Here is a 22,105-nt window from a genome sequence, read left to right as displayed (position 1 = left end):
CCTCACACCCACACTCACTCTCACCCGCACTCTCTCACCCACACACTCACCCCCACACACTCTCACCCACACACCCTCAGCCACACACTCACCCACATCCCCCCATACTCTCACCCACACACTCTCACCCACACACCCTCAGCCACACACTCACCCACATCCCCCCATACTCTCACCCACACACTCTCACCCACACACTTACCTATACTCACACACACTTGTGCACATGCACACACACAAACACTCTCAAAGTATTCACTCTCACTTAAACTCTCATACCATTTACATGCACTCACACATTCACACACACACACTCATACACAACACACACCCATGCGGCACACACCCACACTGTCCCAAAGAAGGCAGCTTAAATACACCAGGGCCCCTGCTGCTCTTTTACCCTGAAGTTCAGGGAACATCATCAGGGGTCTGGGGACATCTGGAGGGGGGGTGGAGCCAAGCAATAACGCTTGCCGGTGCTGTGGTCATTTGTCACGAGAAAAAGTGGGAACTAGGGTCTGGAGATAGCACGGTGGGGAGGGCCCTTGCCTTGCACACAGATGTCCCGGGTTCGAACTCTGTCAACCCATATGGTCCTCTAAGCCCCACCAGGAGTGAGCCCTAGGGGGCAGGGGGCAGCTGTGGAAAGCCCGGAAGGGTCACTAGCCCGGTCTAGGGCCCCAGAGTGCTCCGGGTCCCCTTCACCCCGTGAAAGCAGGGGACAGGCAGGCCCTGGCCGGGATCCCCTGCCCCGCCGGTTCACTCCTATGGATACTGAATGACCTTTTCCTCCGAAAGCAAAAACTCTTGCCTCAGTGGACCAACTGTGCCCAATACAGGAAGCCAGCTGGGGAAAGTCCCCTACTCCAGGGGCCAGCGGGGGGAGTGTCTCGGCCCCAGTGCGCCTTCGCAGAGCTCAGCCCTGCGTCCCGGTCTCTCTGCCCCACTGCCCGCCACCAGGACAGCTTCTGCGGAAGACACCGCGTCCATCCAGGGCACGGACAGAGACCCCGGGTCCAAGCTGACTCCACACTGACCTGGCACTTGCCCCAGTGACGGGAAGGGGGGAGGGGCGGGGGGGCTGTGCTCCTGTTCCCGGCCCCAGCCTGCCACAAAGCCCCTCCTCTGGGGGACAGTGGTCTGGGGGCCACACCCTGGACCCCAGCACAATGGGTTCACGGGGGGCGCACAGTGGTTCCCATTGTGGCTCCAAATGCCAGAAAGCCAGAACAAAGAGGAAGCGGGTGCCTCGGTGGACCTCCTGCTTCCTGCCTGGCCGAGAACACAAGCGCTTGTTTAAGAGCCAGCGGAGAGGCAAGTGGCCAATTAGCGTTGCCCTTCACCCCCGCGGCTCCCCACGGGTGGCTGTGAGGAAGAGGAAGCTGGCCACCCGGCCAGAGAGATCCCTTCTGCTCTGTGAAGGTGACCTTAGCCCCGCAGGTGCTGAGGACCAGCTCTGCCCGGGCTCCTCTGGCCTCACCCCGATCCCCTGTTGCTCAAGGTGAGATCCGGGAGTCCTGGCACAACCCCAAACCCAGGGCGGCCACCCAGCTGTTCCCAGCTGCCTTGGGAAAACAACTCATTCCTCACTGTCTCCTTTCTCATAGTTGTCGAGAAGTTACACACAACCCAGGCCGGAAGAAAATGAAAGTAGGTTGGGGGGTCGGGCCCGCTGGGCTTGAGGGTGTCGGTTCGCTGACGCCCTTGGCTGTCGCTGGGCTGAACCCCAGGGAGGAAGGAGTGACCCGATTGTTGGAAAGGGCAGTCCCCGAGGGAAAGTCAAGATGAGGATTTTAATAATTCTTGCCAGCAAGAGAAAGCCCCCCAGGCGGTCATGTGATCCCTGCCCCCTGGGGTTCTCTACCTGGGGACCTGGAGAAGCTCTGAGGGGGCTGCCTGATGGGGCAGGGGGGAGATGGGTCTCCCAGCCAGTGACCTGGACTTTCTTTCACCAGCCCAGGCAGGTGGCTGGGCAGTTGCCCCAGTGACAGAGACCGGTGTGCCCACTCCTCACCCCATCCCCAGCCTGCCCAAACGCCTTCTCTGGGGGACAGTGCTCTGCATGTGTCCGGCGGGGATCCTAATTCTAGCAGGAGGCTGTGCCACTCAACCTCCCTGGGCTCCTGTGTCCCCGCAGGCTTTCCTGGGAGCAATTTGACAACTGCTGATGGGGGAGATTGAGCACAGGGGCGCCCTGCCCCACTTCCCCTCAGGCCAGAGCTCCTGTGTTTGGGGGCTCTGGGGCTACACAGGGATGTGGAGGTGGGGGACAAAAGGGTCTTATAAATGCAGATCCTTCGATCCTTTGGGTGACAGCCTGGGCCTGGGGGCCCCCGTTAAGGCTGCGGACCCTAAGGTAGCCCGTTGTTTATGGCTCAGCTGCATGGGCCATGCTCAGAGCAGGGGTCCCGGCGCCCCCCTCCCAGGGGCTCAATCCAGCCTCGGGGAAGGTGGGAGGGGGGCGCGCTCCGGCAGCCCGGCAGGTCTGGACGCCGCCTTTGCAGAGCTGCTGAGCCCAGCTCAGGACGGCCCCACGCCAGGACCCGGAGGTGTCCCCGGCCCGGCCACGCCCTTCCCGCCCTTCTCCGCAGCGGCGCGGGACCTGCTCGGGGCGCATCCAGAGGCCTCGCCGGCCAAGGGCGACCCCTAGTGCCCAAAGTGGGGCACTGCGGACTGCGGCCCCGGAGCCTCCCCGGGGAAGCGGGGGGGGGGGGTGGGGGGGCACGGGGTGGGGGGCCGCTGAGCAGAGGGACACGGGGGCACGCGGTGCAGGGGGGCACAGGGGTGCTGTGCAGAGGGACAGTGGGGTTCGCTGTGCAGAGGGACATCAGGGCAATGAATGTCTCTGGGGAGCAGAAAAGCAATCCTGGGGGGTGCTTAGAAAGGGGTGCTCCCTGCCAGGGCCCTGCCCCCGCCCTTCTCCAGGAATCCTAACCCAGGAGCCAGCCCCAGTGCCCAGCCACTCGCGCCCGCATCCGCACAAGGGCCCATCCTGGCAGCTGGTGCCTGCAGCCTCTGCCTGGCTTCCTGCCAGGGCCACCAGCCAGGAGCCAGGGCGGCCCCAGTGGATCATGAGCCAGTGCCCGCCCCGAGCCACACTTGGGTCCCCAGCACCTGGCATGACTCACCTGGTTGGCAGCGTTTGGCTGAGATCTGCCGCCAGAGCTGAGTCACAGCTGTGACCTGCCATCCTGCCAGGGAAGGCTCAGCACCAGGGCACACCAGGTGGCACAGGGGGGTGCCAACAGCTTTGTGTCCCTGTGGCGCCCGTGCCAGCCTGCTTGCTGTACCCCTCCCCTGTATCTAAAGTGCAGACTACACACAGGTGCCACCAAAGACAGCTGCTTCCCAACTGGCACAAATGACCGTCACCACAGCTAAGCCCCAATGGGCTGGGAGCCATGGGGACCAGTGTGGACAGGGCGGGAGAAGGAGCAGGCCAGAGCACGACACACACTCACACATACACACACACACACACACACACACATATATACACAATCGCACACATACATGCACTCACACATACACGCACATACACATTCACACACACACATTATCACATATACACATGCTCGCATATACACACTCTCATACACATTCATTCATGCCCACTCCACACACTCACACCCACATACATATACATACACTCACACACACAATCACATACACTCACGTATACACACTGTCACGCACATTCTCATCACACATATACTCACCACACACACACACACACACACACACACACACACACACACACCACTGTGAGTGAAAGTGGAAGGGTGAGGAATGGCGAGGCTGAGAGCCCAGGGAGGGGTGGGTGTCACTGCTCCTGCCCCGGTGAGGCCCCTCCCGGGAGAAGAAACCCTGACCAGCAGAGCCCCCACCCCGCAGGCCCCCTCCCCCACGAAGACTCTGCACTCCCCTCGCTGGCTCAGAGGCGGGAGTTTGGGGGAGCGTGGTGGGGGATCTACTCCAGCCCTTTGCCTGCACCCCTGCCACGTGGGCAGGCTGCGGGCTGGGGTGGGGGGGGCAGTGTGCGGAGTTCCCAGCCCTTGGGTCTCGTTCCCCCGCTGTCCCTGGAGAGAAGCACCGTCTGGCGTATTTTCCCCAACCCCCCCACCCCCGGCAGACCCCGAGATGGCCACGGCCCTCCGGACTGAGACACACTCTTGCCTTCCAGACTACGAGGGGGGAGAGGAAAGCGGGGTCCGTCCGAGCAACCGCCGGGTCATGTAGCAAGAGAGCCGGAGCTGGGGAGGACCGTCCCACAGACGCCCTCAAGTGCCCCCACCCCGTCCCCCCTCTGCCCCCAACTCACCCGTGTGTCCACGAGGCCGCTGCCACACTGCTTGGGCCGTGGCCAGAGACAAGCCCGGGCCCAGACAGCAGGGGCCTCGTGGCCCGCCCCTCCGCCCAAGTCCGAGGGGCCCCACCGCCCTGGCAAGCCCAGTGGCCATCAGGCCCCCTGCTGAGGCGCCGGTTCAGGCCTCCCCACCCGAGTGGAACGGCGCTGCGAACTCAGTAAACTCTTTCTTCACCACCTCTGTCTCGTGTTTGCACCCGTCTGCCTGAACACAGGCCTCAGGAAGGCCACAGAGCTCCAGGGCCCGCCCGCCATGTCTCTCCCCTGGGGAAGATATGTCCAGGACCCCCACAGGCTGAGACGGGCTGGACCGGCCGCCCCCACGGGTCCCCCTCACTTAGGATCTGGTGGGACTCCCATTTCATGTCTTAAAGCCCCAAGTCCAGATGGAGCCTCGGAGTGAAGGTCAGAGGCCAGCGAGGGAACTGTGGCGGGGGGGGTAGGGTGGGGGAGAGGAGACAGACTCGGGAACCACCCTCAGTACGTGCAAACCCCCATGCTGGGCCGGGGAGGTCGTGGAAGGCCTGGGCTGGACCCCCAGCACCACATGGTCCTCTGAGCACCACTCAGAGCGATTCCTGAGCACTGCTGGGTGTGGCGCCCAAACAAACAAAACAGCTGTGCCAAGAGCCCAGAAGAATCAGCCGAGTTAGAAATCTCTCCACTCCTGAGGCGGAGACAGTGCAGGGCTAAGGCACTGACCTTGCGTGCCGTCCACCCTGCCCAGTCCCTGAACACTGCCAGACTGACCCCTGACTTGGGTATAACTCAGAGATAAGCCACTGACCTGGCGGGTGTGAGGAAATGAGTCGGAACCCTGGCACCACCCCCACGATGCCAGGGTTGAGCCCCAGAGCACTGCTGTCTGGGTCCCCAGATGAGCCATCTCCGGTGAGCCCCGGAGTCAAAGGGGTGTGGACAGCAGCGCACCCCAGGCACAAACGCAGTCCCAAGCCCAAGTCTTTCTGACAAAACTGCTCTTGATTTTATTTGGGGGCGGGAGGGCGGAGTGGTGCAGGGCCCAGAGAGTGAGCATGTCCAGGGTAAGGCCACTGAGCCACAGCCCAGCCCCTGGGGCCCTGACTTTTAAACTGAAGTGGACTGCAGATTAACAGAGGTCCTGGGGCCAATGTCAAAAAACATCTGCCAAAAGGCCTGGTGGCACCTGGGAATCCAGCAGGGCTGCCTCAACCTCCCCCGGGCCAGACCCACAGGAAGAGGAGCGGGTAGGAGCAGCTCCAGGCGGAGACTGCCGGGGTTTACCTCGGAAACTCCAGGACTGACCCCCACACTGGCGCTGCTCCGTGAGGCGGGGAGGGGAGGTCAGAGTATCACCGAGTACCTGGCCTGGGGTGCTCACGGCCAAGCCCCGTCTATGAAGATTGGGGCTGAAAGAACTTTTCTATGTCCAGTCGGGAACGACACCAAGATGGAGAAACTGAGGCACAGTGGCTGGGACTTGGGGTCTTCGGGCCTGGTGTCATGACAGATATATGTTTTTGGGAGTGAAGAGCCGTGTTTTGGCAGTGGCCAGGGTTCTGGGGAGTGTATGCAGGGCCAGGGCTGGAACCCGGCCTGGCCACAGGCAAGGCAAGCGCCACAACCCCTACGTGACCTCGAATGTCAATTGGTGATCACGTGCCAGGATAATGCACGGTGCCCGCCACGTCTCACTGGTCATGGGGCCACCTCCTGCAGACGCACGAGTGGCGGGAGTTGGGGGGCCTGGTCTCTAATCGTCCCCACAGCTGCAAGGCAGATGTGACTACGTGTGAGCGCGGGGAGGAACCTGGAGAAGGGTTCCCCGAGAAACAGAACAGGATACAGACATGGTGGGGGGCTGGCCCGGGCAGTGCTGGGCACCAAGGTGCTGAGTGGAAGCTGGGGCTGTGGTTTCTGGTCACCCCTGAAGTCCCAAGAATCGGGGTGACCAGCAGGGCCCATTGCCAGACCCAGAGGCCCAGGGATCGGCAGCAGATGATGGCCCGGCTCAAGCAGAGACAAAATCTGCCACCCTCCCTTCATGCCTGCTATTCCCTCCAGCTCCGGTCCCCTCACCACCCCCGCCTGCCTGCCTCGGGTCCCACCTCATTCTTTTCTTTGTCCCTGCAGTGGCCTCAGGCCGGCAGCTCCAGGATGCCAGGTGGTGTGGCCGGCAGGCTCCTGGCCCCCATGCCTCTGAGTGCTGCCCGCTGGGCCAGGCCACCCTGCCAGGACTCTGTAAGGGACGCCAGCGCCAGCTTGGCGGAGATGCCAGGGAAAGGCCTGCCGCCAGCTGGGTAATTCCGAGGTTCCCTTGGGGGAGCCCCAAAGCCCCAGGGTCAACAGGACAGCCCTGGGCTGGGCAGATGGGTCCTTGGGGGCTGGGACACCTTGGGGCTTCGAAGGCAGCTGAGGTGGGGTACTCACACGGAGGTGTTGAGGCTGAGCCCCTGGGGTCCCCCACCACAAACCAACAACAAGGAAGAAAAGCTGGGCCGAGCCATAGCACAGCGGAAAGGGCACTTGCCTTCACCCAGCTCACCCGGGTTCGATCCCAGACACCCCGTATGGTCCCCGAGTAATCTGAGTCAGGGTCAGGAGTAAGCCCTGAGCACCACTGGGTGTGGCCCCAAAACCAGAACAAAAGTTTTAAAAATTAAGAATAGCAGACGGGCCCCTCTAGAACCATGCAGTCTGCAGCCTGAGAGAGGGGCCCAGAATCCAGAACCTTCCTCCAGACCCTTCCCCCACCTCCGACAGCCAGAAGTCAGGGGCAGGGCACTGGGAGCCCCAAGGGCCCTGTTGAAATGCTCTCTGGTGGGGAATGGGGTTTGGGCAAGGAAAAAGGTGGGAGAAAAGGGGTTTCTGGAGGAATTTTGAAACGGACACTCCCTGGCCATCACCTCCAGGCAGTGCTGGGCAGTTGCACCCCACTTCCTGTGACTCTCCCTCCCCAGGGTCAGCAGTGGGCTCTGGGCAGCAGGCGCAGTCACCCTGGCCTGGCACAGGCAGGGGGCGCTAAACTCACTGGAGAATGGGAACGGGCTCAGCCCGGCCGGCCATGCACGCACTCTCTCCCCCTGGGGCCTGTCCAGCAAGCGGCCCCTTCCCCGTTGTTGGGACAAAAACCTGGGGGTGTACCCAGCACAGCTGCCTGGCCCGGACCCCGTGGCAGTGGTACCTGCTCTGAAGAGAAGCGGCCTGGAGAACTGCAAACAGAGTCCAGGCAGACTCGCGTCCACGCTGCACAGCTGCTACAGCCGGGGGCCGCGTCCAAACGGCCACCTCAGGTCCCCCAAAGAATGTCCACGCTCTGCCACAGCCTCCAAGGGGTCCGGCTGAGTTCCCTTCCTCAGCCTGCAGCACCAGAGTGGGCAGGACCCCCACAGTCCTGGTGTTTCCATGCCCAGCTGGGCCTCTCGTAAGGCCCTTCCACCCGCTCAGCCCACGCCGGCACTGTCCCAGGCGGGCAAGGCCTTCGCTGCCCGCTGAAGGAGCCGGGGGCTGGAGGCAGGGAGGGCAGTGAGCACCCAAGGACTCACTGCACTTTCTCCCAGCAGCTGGCATGAGGCCTACAGAGGGGTCCTGGGGGGCGGAAAATCGCAGGTGACGGCACTTAGCGGGTCGGAGGAAGCAGAGGAGCGTGGCGGGCTGGGTCTCTGGAGCAAGCCCACCTCGGGCCGAGCAGCCAAGACCCCGGCCAGCATGCACCCAGCAGGCCCACCGGCCAGGGCAGACCCCTTTGCTCTCAAGCCTCTTAAAGGTGTTTTATTTGTTTGCTTTCTTTTTCTTTATCTTTTTCTTTTTTAACAATAATGGCACATTACAAAACATCGAACTACCAGAAAGGACCGTGTCTCGGAGTCTGCTCATATTGTCCCGCAGAGGGACTGTGAAAGGCACTGGGTCAGCCCCTCAGGGCCCGGCTCGAGGGTGGGTCTCCTCTGAGCTCCCCCCGTTTTCTCCTCCTGAGACCCCCCGCATGAGAAGCCCCCTCCGGGGCCCGTAACAAATCTTTAAAGACCTTAACTCGGGTCCCCACAGGGGACTCTCCAGGGACAGAGCCTCCCCCAAGCTGGCAGGAGATGACACCCCTGTCCATTTCGGCACCCCTCGAAGGTTGGGGTGCCCCCCAGTCCTGTCTCCACCTCTGTGGAGAGCCTGGGGGTGGCTGGTTCTCAGCCTGAGCCCAGGATTCTTCTGCCACCCCCCACAGACATGGGAGTGGCTGATTCCATCCCCCCCACCCGAGCCCAGGACCCCGGCTCAGAAGGAGGGCTTCGGAGGAGAAGCGACAGGCTGGCTGGGGGTTTCGGGGAGGCCCCTGAAGCTAGGTACTGAGAAAGGGGTCCTGGGGCGCAGGTCAGCAGGCAGGGAGACAGCAGGGGCTCCGGTCCTGCCTCTGGTTCCCGTGGAGGGCACAGGCCCCGGTGGCAAGACCTTGGCAGCCCCAAACAGGAAACGCCTCGCTGCACTCACTCAGCCAGGTCTCGGCCGGCCCACCGGGGCCGGGCCCACCTGCGCCTCCCCAGGGCGCCCCTCCTCAGGCCGCTGCACTGGTGGTGGGTGGGTGGGGACAGCCCGGCCCCATGTCCCACCCTGGGCTCTACTCCTGCTGCTCGTTCATTTCCATGTCGGACACCAGGATGTTCTTCTCGGTGGCCTCGCCAGGGCCGGCAGAGCTGCGGCTGTAGCGGGCGCCCTCGAAGGCCCCGGGGTCCGCGCCCCTTCGCCGGCGGTAGAGGACCAGGGCGGCGCTCAGCAGGGCCAGAAGCAGCAGCACGGACATCAGCACCACCGCCAGGGCCGCCGGGTTCTCAGGGAGTGCGGCTGCAGCGGACGGACAGACAGACTCTGGGTGGGGGGGACGCCTCGCCACAGCCCACCCTGCCCAGCGTCCGGGGGGGGGAGAGGAGGGGGCGGCCGGCCCACGCCTGCTCACCTGAAGGGGAGAAGCTGCTCTCCAGGGCTGTGGGGAGAGAGGGGGACGGGGGTGTGAACGCCGGCAGGATGCTCGCCCACCCTGTGCCCACCACACAGGAGAGCCCCCCCGAGCGCAGGGACGGGGGCTGGCTTGCCCGTCTCGGGGTGTGCTCACCTCGGGGCAGTTTGCACACCACCCCCATGGTGACGTTGCTGCAGGCGCCAGGTCGCCACAGCCCGCTGCTGCTCTGGATCCAGTAGCAGCTGTTGTGACTCAGCATGCTGGGGCCCAGGCCGGGGGGCCCCCAGTTGGAGTAGTTGACGGCGCTGTTGTCCTGCCACACCAGTGTGCCTCCTGCGGGGAGCAGGGGCACATGGCCAGAGCAGTGGCGGGGGAGGGGGAAAGAGGTGTAGGCACCCACTGGGCAACGCCCCCCCCGCCTCCCCTACACACAGGGTACCCACCTTTGGGGTTGAAGTTCATGCCCAGCCAGGCCCCCCGACTCGGGCTCGCGGAGCTCTGCAGATGCTCCCAGACAAACACGTTCTCCATCTCATCCCGGATGGACAGGACCGCGCCGCCCGCTGGACACAGGGGGCCCATGTCAGGAGAGCCCCACCCCTTGCCGCCCCCAGAGGACGGGTGCGTGTACAGGGAGGGACGGGGTGGGGGGCTCTGCATGCTGACCATAGCGCAAGGGCCATGGGCACGGCTGGGCCACCAGGACGGCGATGGCCGGCCTGACTTCGGGCCCTGCCCCTCCTCTCCCTGCCTCCCACCACCACCCACCTCTCTCGCAGCGCTGCAGCGCCTCCTTGTGGCCCAGGAGCAGCTCCAGGTGGAAGGAGTAACAGTGCTCCCGAAAGGGGATCCACGCCGAGTCCTCCAGGCTCTGGGGACAGCTGCCGTGGTAGTTCACACTCCGCGTCGGAGGGGGCCCTGTGGGGTGCACGAAGCGGGGGAGTGGCCCGTGGTTCTCTGGGGGGCCGCCCACGCCCCCCTCCATCCCAGGGGCTGGGAGTTTGGGGGTGGGGGGGCGTCACTCACCACTGTTAACTCCACACACAGCCCCCTGCAACTTGGTGTCACAGCTAGTGGTGCGCCAGGCCCCGTCCACGTCCATGTAGGCGCAGCCCCCCGGGTGCTGGGGCTCGCGGTCCTGCCAGTTCACGTAGCCCAGGGGCTCCTCCGACACCCAGGAGTACCGCCGGGAGCCCTGGGCACAGGGGGGCCGTCAGGGCCCGGGACCCCCCGGCCAAGGGCGGGAAAGGAGTGAAGGGGAGGCTGCCAGCCTTGCCCCCACTCCCACGCACCCCCCCCACCCCCGCCGGGTCGGGCGCCCCGAGCCCACCTCCTCGCTGGCCAGCCCGATCCAGAGCGGGGTGCGCAGCCCCCGGGCGGCCTGCGTGAGGAAGGCCTGGGTGTAGGGGTCGGGCACGCGGGCCAGGCTGGAGTTGTGGCTCTCACACAGCAGGAGGGCATCCCGCCAGCGCAGCGGCTTCTGCAGCAGCCGGAAGGTGCCGTTGAGGTAGGAGAGCTCCACGCCCGGGGCTGGGGCCTCGGCGGCGGCCGGGGTGGCACTCAGAGAGGGGTCTGCAGGGAAGGGGCTGGGCTCAGGCCGGGCTGCCCCCTCACCCACTCCCCGGCCTGTGGCTGCCCTGGTTCTGGAAACTTGGGGTCTCTGAGTGCACACAGAGGCAGGCTAGAGCCTGGGGTGGCCCTGGGGAGGAACCCGGGCAGAGAGCTGGGGCCCCGGCACCACGCATACCCCGCTCTCCTCGCCCTGGGCACACCTTGCCATTCTGTCTGCTGTTTCCCAGCCCTCGCCATCCTCTGGGTCACCCCTTCCCTGTCCCGAGACTCTGGGCCAGTTCTGAGCCTGGGCCTGCCAGGACGGGTACCTGGGGTTCACACCTGTGTCCCCTCACCTGGGCCTGTCAGGGTGGGCTCCTGGGGTTCACACCTGTGTCCCCACGCCTGGGCCTGTCGGGTGGGTATCTGGGACTCACACCTGTGTCCCCTGGGCCTATCGGGGTGGGTTCCTGGGGCTCACACCTGTGTCCCCGCATCTGGGCCTGCCAGGACGGGTTCCTGGGGGCTCACACCTGTGTCCCCACACCTGGGCCTGTCGGGGTGGGTTCCTGGGGTTCACACCGGTGTCCCCGAGCCCGGGCCTGCTGGAGTCAGCCCCAGGGGCTCGTACCTGTGTCCTTCTGGCAGATGAAGCCGTGCTTCTCCTCCATGCAGCTGCGCGCGTCCCAGCGGCCGGTGAGGTGGCCCGAGGGGCTGTGCAGGATCACTGCACAGCTGGTCTGGGGGGGAGGGAGATGCTCAGGGAAGCTCTGGCAACTGAGCCCCCCACCCCCGTGGGCTACGGCCTCTGAAGGCTGTGTAGGTGCAAAGCAGCAGCAGGAGGAAACCGGGACCCCGGAATGAAGACAAGGCCCATGTTGGGGGTGGGTGGGGGGAGGCGCTTCCTCACCGGGATGTTGCCGCTGGGTGCAGGGCTGGGGCCCGAGGGCTCCAGGGGTGCCCAGTTGGCATAGAGCACTGGCTCCTGCCCCACCCACTGGAAGTCCCTCTGAGAGGCGTGGAGACCGATCCAGAGGTCAAAGGTCACATTGGGCAGTCTGGTGGTGATGAAGGCTGCGGTGTCCCCAGGGAGAGAGAGTTGTGAGTGACGGGGAGACCCTTCGCTAGCCGTGCCCCAGCCGCTGCCAGAGGCCCCCAGGAGCCCTCGAGGGCCGGCCCTACCTTGCTCTATGTGGTTGCTGATGGTGACCAGCTGGGCCTCCTGCTGCTCACAGGAGAACTGGGCCTCGGACCACTTCACTCGGTCCTGGGGGTCCTGGCCCTGGATTCGCAGACACTGTGGGGTGAAGGAGAGGAGAGGTCAGCCAGCTCCAGCTCTCGGGAAGAGCCCCTGAGCACCCCCGGGTGTGTCCCAGACACCAACAAAGAAAGAGCAGAAACAGTGCGTGGGACGCCGTGAACCCAGACACCCAGCAGGGTCCGGGGAGGCTCGTCCCCCACGCCACAGGCTGGACGCTGCAGCTGGTCAAAGGAACCCATCAGACTGGTCCGGAGACTAGAAGCAATACAGTGGCATCCGTGGCAGCAAGAAGAAGAAGAGCAGAAGGGAGGGAGTTTCTAGGGGGGAAGGGGCCCTGTGAACAACCCAGCCCTTCCCCGGGCAGCAGCTGGAGGAACTGCACAGCTTCCCCAGGGGGGGCTCAATCCTGGAGGCTTGCCCGGGACCCTGCAGCCAAACACAGGAGGCGGAGGCAGGGGGCTAGGTCAGCAAGGACCAGGTCAGCCACATGCCGGTGGGAGCTGGGAGTGGAGGGAAAAGCAGCCTGGCCAAGGCCTCCACCGGCCAGTGGGGGGCGCTGCACCGGGGAACCACAGAACACATCATCTGTTCTGCATCAGGTGGAAGGAGCCACGACAAAACGTTCTGAGAGGGAAGAGAGGGTGGAAGAGAGGAGGCGGTGCACTGGGTGTACCACCTGGAGGTACGGGAGGGCCAGGGGAAGGGGGCGGCGGCAGGGGGGCGGGGTCTCCACACTCTGCTGGGGGCGATGCACAGTGACCTTGTATATAAAACCATAAACGCTAACGCCTTTGATTATGCTACCTGAACTATCATTCAACATTTTGAAAATGTGTAAGTTTTTGCTTTGCTTTGGTTTGGGGGCCACAGCCGGCAATGCTCCGGGCTTCCTCCCGGCTCTGGGCTCAGGGATCCCTCCTGGCAGTACTTGGGGCGCCATATATAGAATGGGGTACCCGGGTGGGCCACGTGCAAGGCAAACACCTTACCCACTGTACTAGGACTCCAGCCCCCAAAATGTTTAAATTTCTTGGAGAAAGGTAATGGGTAAGAAGCGGCCCCTGCCACAGAATACTGAAAAGGAAAAGCCGGGGAAGCTGCTCCTCCACACGATGGTGGATGGGGCTGGCGGGGAGGAGGAAGCCAGTCCTGACACCGCTGTCTCCCAGAGCGTTTCCCGAGCTCCCGTAATGCACTGCTGTGCTTTCCTCTCTGTCTGAAGGTCGGCCGCCGGCAGAGCTGGGAGGAGAGGGGGTGCATCCCGCCACTCAGGGGCTCGGGCTGATGTCCGACCCAGCCTCTCGCCCACCATGCCGTCATCTCGACTTAAGGAGTCTCCTCCCTGCAGTCTGGCTCTGTGGTCTGCGGCGGGGGCCCCAGCTCCGAGATGGCACAGGTCAGTCCAGTCAGTCACAGGTGCCAGGCACCGCTCGGGGGAGGACTCACCCTCAGGCAGGGGAGACAGTGCAGCGCGCTGGTCAGACACATGCCTTGCACACAGCCCACCTGGGTTTGATCCCCAGCATCCCATAGGGCACTCTGAGCCCCTGCAGGAGTGATTCCTGAGTGCAGAGCCAGGGGTATGCCCTGAGCATCACCAGGTGCAGCCCCAAAATAAACTAAGAACAACAACAACAAAAACCCTTTATGGGACACCTGGAAAACACACTCAGGAGGTAGTCCTTCAGATGAAGAATTCTGCCCTCCACAATTCTAACTGCATACTCAAAACACCAGCACAGAGAATTTCTAACTGATGCTCTAAAAAACAACCTGCCACAGGGCTGCAATCCAGGAGTTGAGGTATGTGGCCCTGGAGGTCCCTGGGACCACTAGGACAACTCTGGTGGGCCCAACTCCGGGCACCTGAGCAAGGCCATGTTCTGGGACCCTCATACCCAGCTGACTGAGAATTGCCAGAAACGGACCTGTGAACCCCTAAGTACCACCTGAAGGCCCCACCTCCAAATAAAATTAATTAAAATAATGGGGCCAAAGAGATAGTACACTGATGTTAGGAGAGATGAAGTCACGTGGATGGACATGGAGAGTATCATGCTAAGTGAAATGAGTCAGAAAGAGAGGGATATAGAAGGACTCCACTCATTTGTGGATCATAAAATAACATAGTATGAGACTGACACTCAAGGACAATAGATACAAGGGCCAGGAATATTGCCCCATTGCTGGAAGCCTGTCCCATGAGCTGGGGGAGAAGGCAGCTGGAATAGAGAAGGGATCACTAAGACAATGATGGTTGGAGGGATCATTTGGGATGGGAGATGTGTGCTGAAAGTAGATAAAGGACCAAACGTGATAACTCTCAGTATCTGTATTGCAAACTATAGTGCCCTAAAGTAGAGAGAGAGTATGGGGGAAATTGTCTGCCATGGAGGGTTGGAAAGTGAGGGTATATTGGGGACATTGGGGGTGGAGAATGTGCACTGGTGGAGGGATGGGTGTTTGATCACTGTATGATTGAAACTCAAACATGAAAGTTTATAACTATATCTACAGTGATTCCAAAAAAAAAAGAAAAAGAAACACTAAAAAAAAAAAAGAGAGAGATAGTACAGTCAGTAGGGAGCTTGCCTGCATGCAGGAGACCTGGGTTCAATCCCTGGCATTCCATATTATCAGTCTAATTATTATCAGTATAATAATAATTATCAGGAATAATTCCTGAGTGCAGAGCCAGAAATAACTCCTGAGCATTGCTGGGTGTGGCCCCAAAACAAAGCAAATAATTAAAATTTTTAAATAAAACAAATAGGGGCTGGAGCAACAGCACAGCTCGTAGGGCATTGGCTTTGCACCCGGCCAACCCGGGTTCAATTCCCCGCATCCCATATGGTCCCCCGAGCACCACCAGGAGTAATTTCTGAGTGCACGAGCCAGGAGTAACCCCTGAGCATTGCCGGCTATGACCCAAAAAGAAAAAAAAAATTAAATTAAAAAAAATAAAACAAATAGATCTACCAAAACCTTGATTTTTTTTTCACTCCTCGATCAGATCTGACCAGTTTCTGAAGAAAATTTATTTAAAATGCAGAAACTGGGGGCTGGAGCGATAGCACAGCGGGTAGGGCGTTTGCCTTGCACTCGGTCAACCTGCGTTTGATTCCCAGCATCCCATATGGTCCCCTGAGCACTGCCAGGAGTGGATCCTGAGTGCAGAGCCAGGAGTAACTACTGTGCATTGCCAGGTGTGACCCAAAAAGCAAAAAATAAATAAAAATTAAAAAAATGCAGAAACGGGCTAGGGTACAATAGGTAACGCATTCAGTACCAAGCACACTAACTAGTCCCCTGAGCTTGCCTGCCAGGAGGGATTCCTGAGCACAGAGCCAGGAGTAAGCCCTCTGCCGGTAGGAGCGCAAAACCAATAAAATGCAGAAATGCATTTTTTTTTTTTGCTGGTTTGCTCCCCAGAGCACAGACCGGAGTGGTCCCCGATCACAGAGCCAGGAGTAAGCCTGAGCACAGCCAGGTGTGACATGGCCCCCACACCCATCCCCCCCAGAAAGAAAGAAACCTTCTTCTTATTTTTGGCCCTTCCTGTGTATTTAGTTCTCGTGCGTATTCTTCTCCTGGAACACAGGCTGGTAGGGAAGCAGACCGCTGCATGCTACTGGCACTCATGCCAACGTGTCGACACAGCACACACATGCTTTCTTGCATTCGTACTCTGCTTTACAGACAGGACTTTGCTATCAAACTGGTGATACCTGATCTAGCAAACTCGCCCCACTGAGGACATCCCGTCTCCCGGGACCCAGTCAGCGCTTTCCCAAGTCACGGAGTCCTGACTGGCACCATGCCAAGCAGGAGAGAGGCCGGTGGACATAGGCTGAGGTAAAAGGAAGCCGATGGACACAGGCAAGAGGCCGCGACCGACACAGCTAAGGCATAGGAGCCCCTGGATGCCTCTTCCCAGGCCCACACGCCCTCCCCCAACACCCCAGGAACCCCTTCCTACCTTATTAAGGAACTTGTCCCAGCCGGGGGGGCAGCCCCCCGAAGCTGTGGGAGGCAGGTCCGGGGGCAGCATCTCTCTGGAATTGTTGCTGCGCTTGCAGATGTAGGGCAGGGCGGTCAGACACCGCTGGTCGCCCCAGTCCTCTGCAGAAAGGGTGGACACGGCAGTCACCCCAGTCCCCCACCACCCCGCTGCCACCCTCCAGCTCAGGCCTGTGTCCAGCTCTGAACTCAAGCCCCCCCCCCCGCCCGGATGTTTGGGGACAGGCCCTCCCTTATCCGGGGCAGCGGCCATCCTCTCTGGCCCACCGGCTCTCACCTCGGCTGGCCGTCATGTACACACACTTCTTGTCCTTGCCGAGGGGCCGCGGTTTGCCGGGCGCCCAGGAGACGAAGTTTACAATGGAATCATCTGTCCACCTGCAACGGCCCCATGCAGGGGTGACCCCAGCCCATGGCCCGCCTCTGCCGACCCCAGGCTGTGAGGCGAGTGACTCCAGAGTGGGCTACACCCACATTTCTGGGCCTGGGACCTCGTCCTGCCCCGCTGGACTCCCACGTCTCCAGGCCCACGTTCTGAGCACGCATGATGCCACCAGAAGGAACAGTCACTAGACAGCCCTAAGTGCTGGGCACGATGCTAAGCGGCTCACAAACCTTAGTTCTAACCCTCAGATTCTCATTGTCCAGGGCTCGAAAGGTGAATCACTTGCCCCAAGACACACAGCCAGTGAGGGCCAGAGCTGCATTCAAATCCAGACCTACTGTTTGCTGGGGTCCTTGCCCCTCCTCATCCTGGGGCAACTGCTAGTCGCCCTACATCCCCCAGCCTCGGGCCCAGCCTTGCGGGTCCCTACCGGAAGCGCCCGTCGGTCTCCGAGGTGTGCAGGCCGATCCACCAGTGCTGCTCCTGGCCCCGGGAGAACTGGGAAGCGGCGCAGGCAGATGAGGCTGGGCAGGGGGGCTCTCCCCCAGCTCTCCCTCTGCCCTCGGCCTCCCACTGGCTCGCGTGCCCACCTTCTGTAGGTTGTGGCCCAGGAAGTCCAGCTCCGCCTGGCTGTGCACGGAGGCCAGCTCGGCCTGAAACCATGTGCAGATGCGCTGGGCCTGCACCCACGTAGAGTGGTGCTCGAAGAACTTGTATTCCACGTCCTGGAAACGCAGCCATTCCAGTCGGCCTGCACGTGGGGTGGCATGTGGGGTGGGCGTGGCAGTGGCATGGGGGCGTGACAATACAGTGTGGGTGTGACAGTATATAGGTGTGGGCGTGGCCACGGAGTGGGTGTGTCCGCGGTGTGGGCGTGGCCACGCTATGAGTGTGTCCATGGTGTGGGCGTGGCCATGATGTGGGTGTGTGCTGTGTGGGCATGGCCAAGGTGTGGGTGTGTCCATGATGTGGGTGTAAGTGTTGTGTGGGCGTGGTCGTGATGTGGGTGTGTCCGTGGTGTGGGTGTGTCCGTGGTGTGGGTGTGTCCGTGGTGTGGGTGTGTCCGTGGTGTGGGCATGGCCGTGGTGTGGGCGTGGCCATGGTGTGGGCGTGGCCATGGTGTGGGCGTGGCCATGGTGTGGCCATAGCAGTACAACGCAGGCCACCCGAGTGCCTCATACCGACTGCACATAGCGGGGTGGGGGTACCCTCCTAGGATTCTGGCTGGCCCCTCTTTCCAGTGAAGGTCAACCCAGCTTGCTGGCCAATGCCCAGATCCAATTCTCTTTCCAACCCCCTTAGTTCTGCCCTGGCCAGGACTAGGCCCGGAGACCACCCCCCTCCCTTCATGGTGGGAGCAGCAGGGGTCCTCACCTTGTGGGCTGCCGTCGTCGGGCTCCTGCACGTCTGCACCTATGGGGACAGCGTGGTCAGGGGTGCTGTAGGGGGAAGGCACCCCTGAGTCCCGGCCCCTGCCGCCCGTCCCCCAACCCTGTCTCTCAGTGTCACCGCACCAACCTCGGGGGATCTTGCAGATCCAGTCCAGCTGCGTGTCACACTGCATGGCCACCCACTGCAGGGAGGCCAGGTCCAGCACCGCACAGCCCCGGATGTCATCGTCGTCATGCCGGCTCCGGTCGAAATTGTGGTAAGAAAACTGGCAGGTGAGAGGAGGAGAAGCCGGTTGCTGAGGTCCATGCCCAGGCTGCCCACCTCGATGCAGATGGACGGGAAGCCTGGCCTCCACGGGGGAGGGCCAGTCTGAGCCAGACGACCCCTGCCCACTCTGCCTTCACCTGCCAGCTGCACCGCACGCTAGACCTCGGGCCCTGCCCCAACCCAACACGTCTCTGGTCCCCAAGCAACACCCTCCCGGCCCCCGCATCTTCTCCTGCCCCAGCAGCCCTGCTTGCCCCTGCAGACCCCCTCACCCCCAGGCCGTCACTCCAGTGCCAGCTCTGTCCCACTCCAGGGTCTCGCCGGTTCAGGCCGATCCAGAACCAGTGCTGCTCGTGGATTTCCGGCTCGGATTCGCTGTGACACAACCCAGGGTTGGGGCAGAGGAGATGCGGAATGTGAGGGGGAGGGATTAGGCCCCCTGCACCTATCGCTGCGGCCTGAGCAGTCCCCTGCCTCCCTCCCAGAGCAAAACGTCATTAGGAATACTTGAAATAGTTCTGCCCCCTGAGAGCTGGGCCAGGCACGGAGCTCTGGGGCTGGGACTGCGGCCTGCGGGGGGCTGCCAGGGCCTCCCGTCTCCGCTCTCTGCCATTCCCAAGTGAATGGGGCAGAGATCCGGGCTGGATCCCAGAGCTGGTTCAACAGCTCTGGCATCTGGGGCAAATAAGCCCACCTCCCGGTCAGGAGTGACGGCCCCTTCCCAGGGTGGGCGGGCCACTGGGTGTGGATCAGGTGTGTCTGGTGAGAGGTTAGAACGTGAGCGATAAGAGCAACTCACCAAACTATCCCCACCAGCTGTCTGCTGAGGGACACATGCCTGGGATCCCAGTCTTGACAAGCCTGGATTCCCCTCCACCCCCACCCCCACCCCAGCGCTTAGGGGGTCTGAGGTGCTGGGTGCTGCTGCAGGGGGCTGAGCCCACAGGACAGAGGTAGTGACCCCAGGGGACCCTCAGGCAAAGATATTTGTTGTCTTTCTCCTCGCTCTGTGGAGGAGGTTCTCCCCAGCCAGCATGTTCATCCAGGGGTGAGTGTGCAGAGAGGAGGGAGTGGTTCCTGAGGCCACTGTCATGAACCTGAGGGGACCCTGTTGGTTGTAACAGGGATGGGCCACACAAGGGAAGGAAGACCAAGGAGACCCCAGTGCTCAGAGCAGAAGCACAGGTCATTCCAGCCCCAGTCCCGCCTCATAGCGCAGAACCCGGAGCTCCCACATACACATGTGCACACAGACACATGCACACATGTGCACACGCATGCACACACTCACACATGTACATGCACACGCATGCACACACATGCACATACACATACACACATGCACACACTCTCACGCACACATGCACACATGTGCACACACACATGCAAACACACACGTATACGCACACTTGTGCACACCTGCACATGCATGTACACACGCACACATACACATGCACACACATGCAAGCACACACACCCGCGCATGCACACATGTGCCCACACACTCACATGCACACACATACACACACATGCACGTGCTCAGTACCCAAAGATCTTATTGAGCGTGTTGGCCACGAAGTGCTCCTCCTCGTAGCTGGCCAGGCTCAGCAGCTGGGCGCCCAGTTCCTGGCAGGCGCCCTGGGCCTGGACCCAGCTCTTCTTGTCCTGCAGCCGCTCAGAGCTAAACACCTGCGGGATGGAGAGCACAGTCTGCACGCACGGTCCCATGGCTGGTTCAGCGGGAGAGCAGAGTCGGGGGCTGGAGAATGACCCCTGCCTGGTCCCCCCAACAGCGGCACATCTCAGCTCGTCCCAGTTCAGACGTAACTGGCTGTGGGCAGGCCCTCTGCCTTCTGTTTCCTCCTGGGGGTGTGGACGGCGGGGTGGGGTGGAAGCCAGGACCTCCTACACGCTAAACCTGTACCCCACCATTGCACCAGGCCCCCTGGATTTCAGCTTCTGGTAACACCCTCCATGCTGTCAGGGGCCCCCTACCCCAGCAGGGTTTCAGAGCAGCACTTTGGCAGGCCCCACCCCCCGCCACTGCAGCCTGAGCGCATCAAGCCCCGCAGCCCGACATCTGGGACCCTCAGAGACCAGTGACCTTGACCGTTTCTTCAACATCATCTGTGGTTTTGATAGAAATTTTTGTTTTGTTTTCATTTGGTGGAAGTCACACCCGGCTGTGCTCAGAGCTTACTCCTGGCTCTGCACTCAGGAATCACTCCTGGAGGGGCTTGGGGGACCATATGAGGTACCAGGGATCGAACCCAGGTTGCTGTCTGGGAGGCACATGCTTTTAACTTCGAGGCTATCTCTGGTGCTGTTTATTGAGCACCTACTATGCACCGGAGTCCACTGAGACTGTCTGTCTGCAGTGCGGGAGGTGCCTCTGGCCCACCAGGCTGGGTCTTCAAGTGTCCCACTCTTCCCTGGGGGCTCACCCTGTGGCGCTCGAGGGCTACACCTGGTTCAGTGCTCAGGGGCCCACAGGCAGCTGCAGAGAGAAGCCTGCACTCCGCCCTCTGAGCCGTGTCCCGGGGATGCTCTCAGCTCTCTCCCTGCCCTCCTACCAACAGGCCGCCTACCTTGTAGCAGTGCCGGAGCTTGGGGTCCGAAGCCCAGTCCTGCGGGCAGGAGCCGGTGAGGCTGGGTGTGGGGTCTGGCCCGGGCAGCTCGGGCGTCACCGGCGTGCCCAGGCTCTGGCGGCAGATGTAGCGGGCCCGGAAGGTCGTGCAGTTCTTCACCTCCCACAATCCCATGGCGCTGCCGGTGGCCAGGGCCACACAGCCCCCGCGGCTGTAGCCTGCCAGGAAACGAGGAGGTGGGGGAGGACTCAGCGCTCCAGCACGTCCCTGCGGACACAGTGGGACCCCCTGGAGCCAGCCCTGGGGAGTCGGGGCCCTGGGGTGGGACGGGGACAAAAGCAGACGTCTAGTTCTGTGACTCAGCCTCTCAGGGGGGCCAAGGGTGACCAAAGAATAAGAAAGGCGGGGTCGAGCGACAGTATAGCGGGTAGGGTGTTTGCCTTGCAAGCGGCCGACCCGGGTTCAATCAATCCCCGGCATCCCATATGGTCCCCCGAGCACTACCAAGACTAATTTCTGAGTGCAGAATCAGGAGTAACCCATGAGCATCGCTGGGGGTGACCCAAAAAGCTAAAAAAAAGAAAAGAATAAGAAAGCAAACACACGCACGATGCTCCCTCCACCGGCCCACGAGCACCTCCTGTCAGCCATCCAGGGACAGGGCCGCTACCCCCGCCGGACAGACGAGGAAACTGAGGCTCGGAGACACGCAGCCATCGCCAGCAGGGGCTCACCCGGCTGGTCCCGGTTCCAGTGGGTGTACGTGACCTCGTCGCCGCTGAGCCAGCGGAAGGCGCCCGTGCCGTTGAGATCCTGCAGCGCCGTCCAGAAGAACTGTCCGTCCCAGCTGTAGACCAGGCTGCTGACGAAGGCCTGCTCGAACCTGCGAGGAGGCGGGCCAGCTCAGGGCCGCGGGCCGGGGAAAGGGGGCGCCCGGGGACCCACAGCAACTCATCCACAAGCCCCCTCTCTCCCTCCCCCCTGCCCTGTCTCTGTGCCTGGGCCTCACTGAGGGGAAGGCAGAGACACTCATCTGGGCACGCCGACCCCCGCCCTGTCCACGCGGGCCCACTCAAGAGACAGTCTCTCCGGGATGCGCCCAGCAAGGCCCAGGACGCGGGTCCCCATGAGCCTGACGGCATGACGCCCCCCATGCATGTGGCGGGGGTCCCCGGGACCCTGTGCTGGCCCTCCGGACCTGTTGGTGATGCTGACCAGCTGCGAGCCGTGGTCCGTGCACAGCCGCCGGGCCTCGCCGTACGTCACTTGGTCCTCTCCCAGCCAGTAGCAGGATGGGCTGTGCCACGTCCAGCCCTGGCTCGAGAAAGTGGGCAGAGGGGGCATC

At 62.1% G+C, this 22,105-nt stretch overlaps 2 protein-coding genes across 2 annotated transcripts in view; one reads left to right on the top strand and one right to left on the bottom strand.

Annotated features, from left to right (window-relative positions):
* MARCHF10 (membrane associated ring-CH-type finger 10) overlaps positions 1 to 2,653 on the top strand; it is a 79,698-nt gene extending 77,045 nt beyond the window's left edge. Inside the window, exons 12-13 of the mRNA XM_055132268.1 lie at positions 1,611 to 1,665; positions 2,595 to 2,653. Of these exons, the coding sequence (XP_054988243.1) occupies positions 1,611 to 1,665; positions 2,595 to 2,653 (114 nt within the window). The remainder of the gene's footprint in view (positions 1 to 1,610; positions 1,666 to 2,594) is intronic.
* A 5,480-nt stretch (positions 2,654 to 8,133) lies between these two features.
* MRC2 (mannose receptor C type 2) overlaps positions 8,134 to 22,105 on the bottom strand; it is a 48,228-nt gene continuing 34,256 nt past the window's right edge. Inside the window, exons 10-30 of the mRNA XM_055131285.1 lie at positions 21,959 to 22,074; positions 21,495 to 21,643; positions 20,761 to 20,978; positions 19,719 to 19,861; positions 18,445 to 18,547; positions 18,032 to 18,170; positions 17,888 to 17,926; positions 17,104 to 17,264; positions 16,944 to 17,011; positions 16,406 to 16,506; positions 16,088 to 16,230; positions 12,030 to 12,144; positions 11,758 to 11,921; positions 11,479 to 11,587; positions 10,627 to 10,868; positions 10,323 to 10,491; positions 10,065 to 10,214; positions 9,740 to 9,859; positions 9,450 to 9,629; positions 9,294 to 9,320; positions 8,134 to 9,181 (exon numbers count right to left, since the gene is read on the bottom strand). Of these exons, the coding sequence (XP_054987260.1) occupies positions 8,958 to 9,181; positions 9,294 to 9,320; positions 9,450 to 9,629; positions 9,740 to 9,859; positions 10,065 to 10,214; positions 10,323 to 10,491; positions 10,627 to 10,868; positions 11,479 to 11,587; positions 11,758 to 11,921; positions 12,030 to 12,144; positions 16,088 to 16,230; positions 16,406 to 16,506; positions 16,944 to 17,011; positions 17,104 to 17,264; positions 17,888 to 17,926; positions 18,032 to 18,170; positions 18,445 to 18,547; positions 19,719 to 19,861; positions 20,761 to 20,978; positions 21,495 to 21,643; positions 21,959 to 22,074 (2,880 nt within the window). The 3' untranslated portion in view covers positions 8,134 to 8,957. The remainder of the gene's footprint in view (positions 9,182 to 9,293; positions 9,321 to 9,449; positions 9,630 to 9,739; positions 9,860 to 10,064; positions 10,215 to 10,322; positions 10,492 to 10,626; positions 10,869 to 11,478; positions 11,588 to 11,757; positions 11,922 to 12,029; positions 12,145 to 16,087; positions 16,231 to 16,405; positions 16,507 to 16,943; positions 17,012 to 17,103; positions 17,265 to 17,887; positions 17,927 to 18,031; positions 18,171 to 18,444; positions 18,548 to 19,718; positions 19,862 to 20,760; positions 20,979 to 21,494; positions 21,644 to 21,958; positions 22,075 to 22,105) is intronic.

This window comes from Sorex araneus, chromosome 3 (assembly GCF_027595985.1).
Source record: "Sorex araneus isolate mSorAra2 chromosome 3, mSorAra2.pri, whole genome shotgun sequence".
Lineage (NCBI taxonomy): Eukaryota > Metazoa > Chordata > Mammalia > Eulipotyphla > Soricidae > Sorex > Sorex araneus.
The sequence above is the reverse complement of the archived record's forward strand: the minus strand, read 5'-3'. Positions and strand labels throughout refer to the sequence as shown.